At 30.6% G+C, this 13,369-nt stretch overlaps 1 protein-coding gene across 1 annotated transcript; it reads left to right on the plus strand.

The window, feature by feature from the left end:
• The first annotated feature begins 490 nt into the window (after positions 1 to 490).
• On the plus strand, positions 491 to 11,044 carry LOC134714242 (uncharacterized). Its single transcript, XM_063575484.1, has 4 exons — positions 491 to 673; positions 2,324 to 2,433; positions 6,423 to 6,633; positions 10,562 to 11,044. The coding sequence occupies exons 1-4, from the start codon at positions 625 to 627 to the stop codon at positions 10,666 to 10,668; spliced, it is 477 nt and encodes a 158-aa protein (XP_063431554.1). The 5' UTR covers positions 491 to 624; the 3' UTR covers positions 10,669 to 11,044.
• Positions 11,045 to 13,369: the final 2,325 nt, after the last annotated feature.

Here is a 13,369-nt window from a genome sequence, read left to right on the forward strand (position 1 = left end):
ACTGAAAAAAGGTCTGGTGATACCTACTCCCTTGATGTTCTTGTTTAATATTCTTTGTATCGTAGCGTGAAAAAAAAACATAATTTAGTAAAAAATAAATGGTATAATGAAAAGGAATAAGCTTCTTTTTAAATAGAAAAGGACCTTAGTTTGTGCTCAGTTGCTTCGTCATATCGTGATAACAAATTTGACTTATGTGTAAGCTTAATAGGTATGCAAAAATTCGTGTCGTGATTAGCGGATACACTGTTAACGCTTTATACCCCGTAACATCGGCTCTTCATGTCTTCATTCAACTGTCAATGACCGATAATTATTTAGAATTGCATGAATCTGAGTCATTATCTTCTTTTGAATCATGTAATTGTTGGTTCCATCATTATATTTTTAGTAATTTTCATAATTATCATCATGATCTTTTGTAGTGAAATTCAACATGCATATATTCGTGTTATTACCCTATTTACATCTATTAAATCACTAACAAGTTACAACTGACAAAATTTGTATGGCAATATATGAAAAAAACTCATTGTAAAACGAAGTTAAGAATTTTATGTGTTTGTTGCTAAAGAACTGCATTCAAGTACTAAAAAAACCTTAGCAAAAGACAACAATTGTGTAATGGAATTAAATATACTGGGGATAATTACAATTGAACTCCTTATGACAGGTATGCATTCATAATAAGTAAAAACTATTAGGATCTCTAATAACATTGTAAGAGAGAGATATATAATATGCTGAAGAGACAATTAAACACATAAGGCATAAATGATCTGACATTAAAACGAAAAGCAACAAAAAGACAAAATAATGAGAAATAGACTAAAGTACAGGAATTAAACTATAAAATATGGGGTCTTAAGTGCCCCGGAAGAGTAGGCAGATACTACTCCCCATGTGACATCCCTCATGTCACTCTTGTAAGTTAAATTCTGCTGATAAGTCTAATTTGGTAGATTCTATTCGAGGATCGACAATTGGAACATCTCCGTCGTCATCTGTGAAACAGATAGTCCAGATAGGTCTTCAACTCGTGATGGCGTATACCAGTACAACATATTTTTTAAATTAAGATCTTCCACTTAACCATGTGTCATTATTGTTCTTAGAGTTCCCTTGTAAGCAGCAACTTTCTGTCATTAAAATTTTAAAAAATACATGTAAGCTATGAAATATCGTATCGACTAGACATCAAATATGCGTCGTTGGAGAATTGAAATCATCTCTTTTCGGGTAAAATTGTGTTCTTTATCTACCCTCCTTATCAATTTATAGATGTAAGCAAAGCTTTAAGGCATACTTCACTGTATCTGATGTATCCTTAATTTCAAGTTCGATTACACAAAGACGTTCAGCATAGATACCGAACTTCAAATTATTTAGTGAGATAACGGTATTAATAAAGCTGAACGGGAAAATAAAATGCAAGTTTCTTTTCAGTGTTCCTTAGAATATTCATTAATATGAATACAGGATAAATTAGGGGGAAAAGCGGGCACACATGGTTTTCTTTTGAATGTCGATTGTCTATTGATAAACACGTTCGCTAAACGTAATTATGTTCTAAATTCACTGTGTTCAAACGGACATAAAGTATTTATGTGCTAAATCGATTTTTGTAAAACATACATCTCCGAGCACATTCAGATATGTACCTTTATACGATAAAAGCATCACAGAAACAAAAAAAAACAATATTTAGGTACTGTTAGGTGCAATGACCATCTCAATTTTAATAACTATAGATTCAGAGATCACAATATTTCTAATATCAAACCTCAATAACAGTTCATGTTTTAAATACGGAAACAATGCATCTACGAAAACAAATCACGGTTTATAAATATCACACAATCAACAATACCGGTAAAAGACAGCAATCAAACATCTACAAAATCATACAAATCACATTATATCTTTACATACAACTTCAGTACATTTAAAAAAAAAACAGAATTCTTAAATGAAAATTTAACTTCAATTAAAAAGGAATTACGAACAACAAGGGTCACTGTCTAAACCTCGATAGTTTAATTTCGCGCAAACTTTCATTATATACTGACCTTCAAAACCAGTTCACAACTATTTAAAAAAAAAATAGAATAAATCACATCTTTCAAAAATCATACGCGAATCGCACATTATATATATGTTGTTTATGGAGGAAACTAGATTCCTCATATTGTCCGTTTTTCATTGAGGCAGATTAATATTTTACTAAAAACGAACTATCCCTCCCTATGAAAGATACTTGTATTTACATTGGTTATTCTTGATTTTAAACAATCGCAAGGTAAAGATATTCTTTTGTTTTTAGCTATCAGAGTTGCACCAAGTAGTGTGGATATTCCTGTTACCAACGTATCATCTATTGTTGGAGGCACAGTTTCTCTACGTTGTGCTGTTATTTCATCAGGCATAAGAACCGTAAGTATGGCATATGTTCTTATTTGTTTTAACAGCTGGAACAAAAATTGAAAACTGCCATATTAAAGAATGAGCTTACAATTTTTTTACAGATTACAATGTATTTGCATTTCCTGCACTTGTATAATAGTTGCTTAAAATTCCTTTAAATTGACAACGATTTGTTAACAAAGCAAACAGTCATAATTTGTAAAAATGTCAAAAATAGTGGTATAGCGGACAACGTTGTGTTATAATCTTAGTTACTATGAAAACAAGCAAATATATCAACAAAGAAAAAAGTATTAGATATAAACAAAGCATATTTGCAAAAAGAAAGGCAAAATACCATAATAATTGTGTCTTTTTGAATTTGATAATTCATAATGTCCTAATGCTTTAACCTAGAAAAGAAAGAATACTCCCTAAGCACAACACAGCTAACAGCTGGTTATCATCTGTAGAAAGGAGCGCAATACTTAGTATTTATAAGATAATATTAGAATTTTGGTTTGAACATTATTTAGATTGAAGTTCACACTTTTTTACTAAATTGCGCAGTGGTACACTAAAGCTGAACATTGAAACAGGAAGACTTATTAACTAAGGATTTTTTTCTTCCAGGCATAGATTACCTTAGCCGTATTTGGCACATCTTTTTGGAATTTTTTATCCTCAATGCTCTTCAACTTTGTACTTGTTCGGCTTTATAAATATTTCGATTTGAGCGTCACTGATGGGTCTTATGTAGACAAAACGCGCGTCTGGCGTTCTTAATTATAATGCTCCTACTTTTGATAACTATTATTGACATGGCTCGATAAGTACGTTGTTTATGCAAATGTTGTAATATGCAGTGGGTCGAAAATGAATACATGCCTATAGTTCAGTTAGGCCTAAATATTTGCAAACTTCTATTGCTCTTGGCCAAACATTACCAAATGACAGTATTTATTTAAATTAATGTCTGTTTTACTTATTAAAAAAATGCGTAATTAAATAAAATCTGCGTTGTCAATCAGTTCTCTTATTGTTATTTAATGTATTGTGTTTTCTTATAATGATTTATATTTACTGATCTCTGCTGTTTGTCATGTTGTAAATATTTTTTCGTTGCTCTAACATATATATGCTTTTTGCAATAACGTATACAAATTGGAATGAAACCAGAAGGATAAACTATAGGATATGTCTATAAATATCAATATACGATGTCAAGCATGTGTAAAGTCGAAAAAAGGAGAACTTAATTGGAACAATTTCAACCCCAGTACTAAGTCTAGTCTGGTTAAAAAAAGCATACAAAGCACAAAAGTGAATATTATTGCATTTTATAAACAGAAATTTGCCTCGTAAAAATATTCATTTAAATATTTGTAGTGAAACTTTCTAACCTCTCAAATTTCTATCATATTTATTAGTGAACTTCTTTAAAATTATATAACATCATATTAACAGTAGTGCTATTAATTTTAGATTATTCTTTACATTACCTACTAATATATAAGCTCTAAAAGTGTGTTCCTAATAATTCACAGTTGAAGCTTTGAAAACTTTCTTTCAGTTGGATAATTATAAAATTGCTGTTTATTTTTTATCTATTTTCTACAAACTACAAATTTGCATTTATGTAATCTCGGTTGTCAATTCAATGAAACTAAACAATACCTTTTAGTCTTTTTTAAACGGTTAAATGTATAACTGCGAAATATTGTCATTGTTTCAATACTTTTTTGGGGGGTTGATTTTACTAAATTATAATCCTAATACCTTTGATAACTATTATTCTCCGCTTGATGGCTATCCCATCTCGCGAAAATTTCATGTACGATTTAGCAATCCATAACCCATGAGTATAAAGTAACCATGTAGGAGCAAAAGCCAACAACTTTGATTTGATATTCGAACATTATCATATCATTAATAGTTCAATACTTCTCGAATTTTGGTATCTTTCATCCCTCTTTTATTGCGAACCCAAATGAACCTTTCCATAGATTCACCTGATAGTTACCTGTCCATTTAAACTTTTGGCAGTTCTATTGTCCCATCTATCAAATACAACAGGTATTTTTCTCTGTATAGTTTATTCACTCAGACCTTTAAATTTCTTCTAACTGAAATCTATCACTCATTGATTAATCTACCAGAGTAAAAAGTTTACCTGCTAAACTGATAGAAATTACTTGTTTCACATAAAAAGAAATGCCTGTGATTTCATGTTTATTAAACATTTATTATATTTTTTCAATCTGTTCAAAATAGATAACAAGTTTGTTTTGAAAAAAAAGTATTGTTCGTATGAAAATTTGAATCTTTTAGTTTTATGTTTAGTTATAGAATACTTTTAAGAAGGCCTTCATATATAAAAATCGCCATTTCATTGCATTTTTGGTTTTTTTTTATCAATTTTTTTTGGGAAATAGGAATAATGTTGATTTGTTTCAGAAATCAACTTTTATTAAATGTTTGAATCAGTGTTTACATTCAACAGTTTGAAAATATACTACATTCAAACTCATATACAGTTAAAATACTTATAGTCAACATGTGATTTCTACCAGTTTAGCAGATAAACTTTTTACTCTGGTAGATTAATCAATGAGTGATAGATTTCAGTTAGAATAAATTTAAAGGTCTGAGTGAATTAACTATACAGAGAACAATACCTGTTGTATTTGTTAGATGGGACAATGGAACTGCCAAAAGTTTAAATGGACAGGTAACTATCAGGTGAATCTATGGAAAGGTTCAATAGGGTGCGCAATAAAAGTGGTCATATTGACTAAAATTGTCAAATATGATACCTTTTGCCATTATGCTTCAATCAGTTGAAGTGTAACTTCGTATAAATATATATCATACATTCTAAATATCATCGTAACGATGTTCTAAGGTGGAATTCAATAAATCAAGAATTTAAAATTAATATTATAAGCTAGAAGAGCATTGATTAGGGATACAAATAAGCTAAACAATATTGATATGTCATGGAGCTTCTTTAAGATATTTAATTTTCTAAATATGGCGGGGAAAAGCTGACTCGAACTTAAACATTATAAATACATTGGTATTATGGGGGTCTCAAATCAAAAGAAAGAAAATTAATAATCTGCTAAAAGGAGTAAGTCCAGTAAGACCCCTTTTTAGCCCCAAAATATAGCAGTTTTACAAAATTTTTAAAATGTAAACTTTAAGCTTTTTATTTGACAGCAGAATAATTCTGCTTCATAAATATGGGCTGTTTATGATAAAACAATGCACATATATCCGGTACTAGCACCATTAAGTCATGCTAAATTACTGAAATCTTCACAATTCTATCATTTTAGTTAAATTTTTGACGGTTTGCGTGTAAAACGAAATTGGCCGCATTCGTCTTCATTCTTAATATTGAAATGTTAATTGTATTTTATCATAATACATATCATATATAAAGGTTGAGAATGAACACGGATGACGCAGAAACCATCTGTAGAGTGAAATCTTGGCATATTTGATAGATTTTTTATATTTGAGCTTGAATCAGATCGTTTTTAATGACAAAATCAGTTAAAATCTTTCAAATAAAACAATTTATTCAAATGAAATAGGCACTTAAATGTTTAAAAAGTGATAAAAATCATTCGTCAGATGAACCTGAAATTTGAGGACAAAATCGGTTCTTACCGGACCTTCTCCTTTCGTAAAATTACCTTTCATGAGCTATTTTAAGTCTTATGTGGAAAAATAAATGGGTGTTTTGGGGCAAAATATTTTACATTGTATCGTATGGAAAAACTCCAAGGAATCCAAACATTTGACACAAATTCTCAAACCTCACCTCAGTACATCCTTAAATTATGAAAATGCAGGTACACACTGCAAATCCATACACAAAACTAGATTCATGTTTATGAATGGTTTACATATAAGGAAACACTACGGGAGTTGACATTTCCATGTAAAGAACTTTTTTCCCAAATAAGCATTTAAATAAAAACAACGATATGTTTTCCTTTGATTTGAAGGTAACATGGAGACGAAAAATCGATACCTTTATGTATCCATTAGCTGTTGGTCGGAATGTGTATTCAACAGATTCACGGTTATCTGTTAAAGCAAAGCACGGCTGGGCTTTGATTATAAAAGATGTCACTCAAAATGATGAAGGAGAATACGAATGTCGAGCTAAATCAAAAGGGAGTAACTTAAAAGGACTTGTTTTACTTAAGGTTAAAGGTAATATATATTTTTTTTAATATTCCAATGAAATAAAAATGCGAAAATGAAATACTGAAATGTGTACACATCATACGACGGACCACAGGTAAGATAGCTGCTAAGAAATGATTCATGCGTTTTAGTATGAAGGCGTGCCTATGTGCAAATATCCAGAAAATATTAAGATATGAAGCAGACTTTAAACTTATCGTCGTATTCTTAAAATCAGGTTCATGCTGTTATATAAGCACTCAGTGAAACTACTATTTAGTCAGAAGACATCACCAATGCGCGAAGGGTTTTTTTACTTAGAGAACGTGCTGTATAAATTCTGTTCCATATAAGTCCATAAAATAAAACTGTCCAGAATTGGTGAACAAATCATACCCAAAGGCATACCGATTGTCAGCTAAAATATCAATCCAACAAACTATAAAAATATGTCTGCGTATTTGGTGTAGTTGTACAAGATTGCTCATAACCAAAAAATAGAATTTATATCTCCGTTTCCTTATTAAGGTGAAGCTTTGTTCAATGAAACGATGTATTCATTTTTCAATTCGACAAGGGAACACTTATCTAAAGCGTTGAAAAATCATATTGATATACATTACTGTAGAAGTGTATCAATTATCATTTTCAGAATCAACCACCACTGGTTGAGTATTCATCATAACATTATTTCCAAAGGCCATATTTTGTTGTAGAAAGAATGGAGATAGGTTTTAAAAGATATTTAGTGAAGTATCCAGACGACAACATATAGATTTTAAAATGATCATTGTGAAGTAAAGGTTTCCAGTATAAAAACTGGATAATTTCACCGTCCCTTTTTTTTTTTTTTTTTACTAAATACTGATATATAATGAAGAATTTGTGATTTTTCTAAAATAACCTCTTTCGTAGATGGTATAAAAGTATATGTGGGGATACTAGTTTTACCAGTTATTCCTTTTCAAAGTGAGATGATACTAGTTTTTCAAAATAAAGTATGTCCATTGTGGGGGCGATTTCCAAGTGCAATCTGGATGTTTGTAATTTAATACCCTCATTGGGAATAGCAGAGTGGCAATGTAGGTGTCGTAGTAAGGTTTAATTATACCTTTTAGTTTTATAATAATGTAAATGATAAAATCGTGACATGAAAATTGACGAAATTGTTCTATTGATTCAATTATGATAAAGTCATAAATAAAATACATCACAGTATAAATCAATATCGTGATCGAATCCGTTCGTCAGTTTACTCTCCCAGCAAAAATCATTGTAAATAAAGACAACAGTTGTATTCTGTTGTTTAAAACTCATACATCCATGAAAAAAACCAAAATCGAAGTAACAAACTAAAACTGAGCGAAATGCGTTAAATATAAGAGAAGAACAACGACACATCATTAAAATGTAACACACACGTTATATGCAAACGTGACGTCATTTTGATTTTTCTACTGTTATAAGAAAATAATATTCATTATCTCAAGTATATAAGAATAGGTTTTACTTTTTTTTATCTACTAGCATCTTCCTAACAATGACATCTTATTTGTTATAGAAAATCATCGTTCCGAAAATAAGCATTTTGATGTTGCTGTCAAAAAAGAGAAATATGGTCAAAAGGGTTCTACTGTTTTTAGTTAGTATCTATTTCCCAAAAATGAAATGCAAAGCTCATACACAAAATATTGATTTTTAGATACATAAATAGGACACTGGAACACGTAAATGAATTTATATCCTATATCCAATTATCATAGATACCATGATTCAATTTTGTATTTACGCCAGATGCGCATTTCATCTACAAAAGCCTCATTAGTGTTGCTCGAATCCAAACAGGTTAAAAAGGCCAACAAAGTACAATGTTGAACATCATTCATGACATTCAATAGTACTGAATATTTATCAACAAGGTCTTGATATCTTCCGATGAAAGGATGTTCTTTGACATACACTAGTTCATCTATCTGCTCAAACACTGGTGACATTTTGTAAAGTCTGAATATCAACTGCAAGCTCGTGACTACTGAATAAGTAACACTGTAAACATATACTTTATCGGGTGTGCTCATAAGTAGCATGCATGTTCCACTGTATTGCATTATTTTAAATACAGTTGTTATAATTGAATTATACCTTGAACATATACCTTGGAGAGAGCTTTTATAGGCTGTGCCTGTTGCTCAATCCTTTGAATATCTTAATGAATAAAATATATTTAAAATCAAATACTGAATGAGTTTGGAAATGTATCTCCCATATGAAGATGAAGTTGGAATACTGGGACTTACAATTGGAAATTTAAAATGGTCTCGTTTGTCATAAATTCTGGTACTGAGATGACCGCTTAAGGGTGTACTTAGATGAACTAAGGTAAACAAATTCAAAATTGATACTTTAAGCTTAAAGAGTATTAGTTAAGGATCAAAATAAGCTAAAAATATTGATATGTCATGGAGCTCCTTTTTCAAATATTTGATTTAAAAAAAAATGGCGTGAAAAGGCTGACTCGGACTTTTACCTTATACTTGTATTGGCATTTTTTGGGTCTCAAATCAAACGAAAGAAAATCGAGAATCTGCTTATTTTTTTCAAATGACCTTTATGAGCTATAAAGTCTTATGTTTAAAGACAAATGGGTGCTATGGGGCAAATATTTTACATTGTATCGTATGGAAAAACACCAAGGAGTACGAACATTTGGTACGTATACCAAAACCTCACCTAAGTACATCCTTATGTCAAATTCAAGTTATAAGTTTAAAAATGAGGCAGGGGAAGCCAGTCCAGTTGTTTCTTTATTTTCTAGTTCTTGAGGATAAAGTAATGGAACCCAATAAAAAAATATATTGTTTTAAAAGGGAATGAAAATTAGAACTTTATCTGTGAAATGATATTATCTGACTCCTCTAATCTTCTCGTTTTTTGACAAATGTCTGTAGATATTCCGATTCATATGAAAATAAAGAAGAGGTCAGCAAGTAGAGGCGCACAGTAAGGTCCTATATGATTTATTATTCCATTTTGTGTTGATGCTACCAAATATCTAACATAGTTGTATACCTATCATAAACTTATAGTTTACAACAATAAGTCCATGCAGAAACGAAACAAGTGTATCGCACGCTATGATACTACATATTATCATTTAATATATTTGCTATCATAATTTTATATTTGATAATACATACAGTTTTACCGGTGTGTTTGTTTGCACTTTTTAAAAATAAAGGGAAACAGATTTGTATATATTCTGACTGGAGCTATATCTGGACCAGGATATGTGTACTCTACCGAAGCATTTGATAAAACCTCAGGATTTTGGTGGAGTTCTTTCTGATAAAATAATGTTTTGTAGATTGTTGTTTGTCTTTTGATCATTATTCAATTAATAACCATGGCTTGACACTTTGTCTTGTACTTTTTAGTTTGAGTATCCATTTTCTCAAATAATTATTTGAACCGACAACGACAACATCATTATCTAAAGAAAATGAAGTTAAAAGGACAATATATAGAAAATGTTTAGGTATTGGTTAAAAAAAATTCCAGTAAACAAAACAAAAGACATTCGATGCAACTTTGTAACTACTTGTATTAAAATAATGATAGGAATGAAAAGATTATAACAATTTGCACTCTAGCAAGAAGCGCATGTTGTGTCTCCCTTTTTATATTTTTGTTTCTCTATATTTTTTTAAATCATTCTATAATATTTTTTCAACAATACAAGTTGTAAGTAACACTAGATGATTTATTTAACAATATAGTATAATTTTTTTTCGTTGATATTTTTTTTGTTTTTTTGTTTTAGTTTGTATTTGCTTCCGTTTATTATTATTTCTATTTTATGGGGGTTGTATATGTTGATACGTGTTTTTGGGGAAAAACATAATTATACAGAAGTACTCTTTGTATACATGTTTTAAAGGGTATATTTACATTGCAGGTGCAGAATCAAGACAGAACGTCGTCACATCGCACTCCTATAGGTCTTTTATAGACATACTATGCATAATGATAGCATTGGTCGTGCATCTTCAAGACATATTTTAAACCATGTTTAATTTACACAACAGCAAATGTGTTTTCAGAACTGTCCTTGACTGTTATCTTTTTAATCAGTGTACAGAAAATATCAAGAGATTGTCAAGTAAATTTGATAATCAGAATTAGCAAAGGGAAGGAAAATTGTCTATCTGACTTTACTGCTTTGAATATGTGTATCATGTTCGGTGCCTTCATCCTGACTTTTAGTTCATGTAGCATAGAAAATTCAACAAAGAACTATGTAGAAGATTTGGAGGTATCAACTTATAAGCCTTGTGAACATAACGAAAGAAAAATTGATTATCTCTTCACACGTTTATAGTGCATATTATCAATAAAATGAAGCTTTTTATTCCACTTTGGATTAAAGGAACTTTGAAAGAATTATTTATAAAGTCAAGTCATTTCTTTTATAATAATATTGTGTGTTTATTTTTATGAATGATAAACAGAACTTTTGTACAAAAATATTCTTAGTTACAGATAGTTCAAATCTCTCATGGTCCCTCTATTATAAGGACAGTACTAGAAAGAGATTGAACACAGTTTGTAAATGATTACAAAAATTACAAGAAATATATCGGAGAAAAATGTGCAATTAGAAAATGAATTATGCCTCAGGTTAAAATAAGACGATGTAGTACGATCGTCAATGGACAACTTCCAGTCGACCCAAAATGAATAACGCGTAAACAACTAAAGATCATCTTACGATCTTCAACAATGAGAAAAATCCAAGCCGTATAAGAATAAAAAAAATCCCTGAAATGACAAAAGTAAAACAATTTAAACGAGAAAACTAACGGCCTGAGTTGTGTACAAAACAATAAAGAAGAAATAAACTAGGTTTTCCGTCGGGAAGGTCCAGTCATTAAGTTGGTAGAAGGGCAAAATTCTACACCTTCGAAAATATCACATTATACGGTATTGCTGTACAAGTTATTATTTTGTAAAACATGCTAAAATTAAGAAAATGAAAATCAAGTGAAAACAAATGAGACACTATTGTGGTGTCTTTAGATCTCGAAAACGTGTCTCTTCTGAGTCAAGAAATAGACAAAAAGGGAGAAGGTTTGGATCCATTAAAACGTTTATTCCCGCTGCAAATGTTTGCACCTGTCCTAAGTCAGGAATCTGATGTACAGTAGTTGTCGTTTGTTTATGTAATATATACGTGTTTCTCGTTTCTCGTTTTGTTTATATAGATTAGACCGTTGGTTTTCCCGTTTGAATGGTTTTACACTAGTAATTTTTGGGCCCTTTATAGCTTGTTGTTCGGTGTGAGCCAAGGCTCTGTGTTGAAGGCCATACTTTAACCTATAATGGTTTACTTTTTAAATTGTTATTTGGATTGAGAGTTGTCTCATTGGCACTCGCACCACATCTTCCTATATCTATAACATATAGGTGAACCAATCTGTGAATAAACTCATCATAGATACCAGGACTAAATTTTGTATTTATGCCAGACGCGATCATGTTTCGTGTTGAATTTAGTGTGTCTTGCCCGTAGGAGTATTTTTTGCGTTCTGTGTAAATGAAATTCGCCAACGGCGAACGGGGACGCTGGAAAAGTAAATCGATTGAGATAGTTAAGTGCCATATTATGGGGCAGAGGGTATATGGTTACTGATATTCAAAGTTAACTATCGTCAAGAGCACATGGGTCGTCTAATCCATGTGCAAGATAGAGATACGAAGAGCACATTCAATATTCCAAAGTATCTTCAATGTAAGGATCGCGTGAATAAATGAGATGCATCATTTAAGGTAGCAAAATTCAAAGATTTTATCACTCCAACTCCAAAGTTTTAAAATGCTGTAACTTTCTTAATAATGCTTGAAAATTTATAAAAGTGGTAGTTTTAAATAGCTAATAGATTACTCTTTCTAGTTGATGCAATGTTAGTATTATGCAACAATTATGTAACCACTTATAATGTTAACTGTGTCTAATATATTTTTCACCAAATTTCCATTTTCAAATGAAATTAGCTTCTGCATAAGTATCCCTAGAGGGTTGATTTTATTATATGTTGTTCCTATGTCCATTATCTACAAAAAGGTGTCTCAGATTTCAGATGTATTGTAAAGAACAAATTTTACACCTAATCAAACATTTCCTTCTTTTATATGGTTAGGACGTTTACACCTATTAGAGATTTATGAGAGAATGGAATACCATATGGACAATTTGAGACACCCTTTTGAAGCCCATGATGTGTTGATTAAGATTTCGTTAAATTTTTCTGTATAACTAAAGAGACAATAGAGCTAAATTCATTCAGGTGAACTGACCCAGATTTTGCTACTCATTTACATAATAATTGCATAATAAAAATATTGCAACTATTTAAAAGATTAATCTTTTTTCTATCTATATCTACCTCTTTTATTATTTTCTATGCTTTCATAAGAAAGTTACAGCATTTTAAAGGTTAGTGATTGGGGGTATAAAAATTCTTTGTATTGTGCTACCTTAAATGAAATTATAATTACTACTGTTATCCTCATTAGTACCATATTAACTTGTCGTCAGTGAGTTTCAAGTGACATTTAAAATATTATTTTTTACCCTTTCATCAGCAATAATATATCCTGCTTATTAAATCAATTACACTTATTTAGTTTAAGCTACTTAATATAGCATTTACAGACATCAATTCAACGGTCAATTTAGTTTAAAAAATTTCTAGCCGAAGAGTTA

Source organism: Mytilus trossulus, chromosome 4 (genome assembly GCF_036588685.1).
Source record: "Mytilus trossulus isolate FHL-02 chromosome 4, PNRI_Mtr1.1.1.hap1, whole genome shotgun sequence".
Classification (NCBI taxonomy): Eukaryota; Metazoa; Mollusca; class Bivalvia; order Mytilida; family Mytilidae; genus Mytilus; species Mytilus trossulus.

Bases quoted from the DNA above. Each gene is read 5' to 3' on its own strand.
- LOC134714242 (XM_063575484.1), top strand. From the start codon at position 625: ATGGAATTAAATATACTGGGGATAATTACAATTGAACTCCTTATGACA. The intron at 674-2,323 runs GTATGCATTCAT...TTTTGTTTTTAG, and splicing joins AATTGAACTCCTTATGACAG to CTATCAGAGTTGCACCAAGT. The intron at 6,634-10,561 runs GTAATATATATT...TTTACATTGCAG, and splicing joins TGTTTTACTTAAGGTTAAAG to GTGCAGAATCAAGACAGAAC.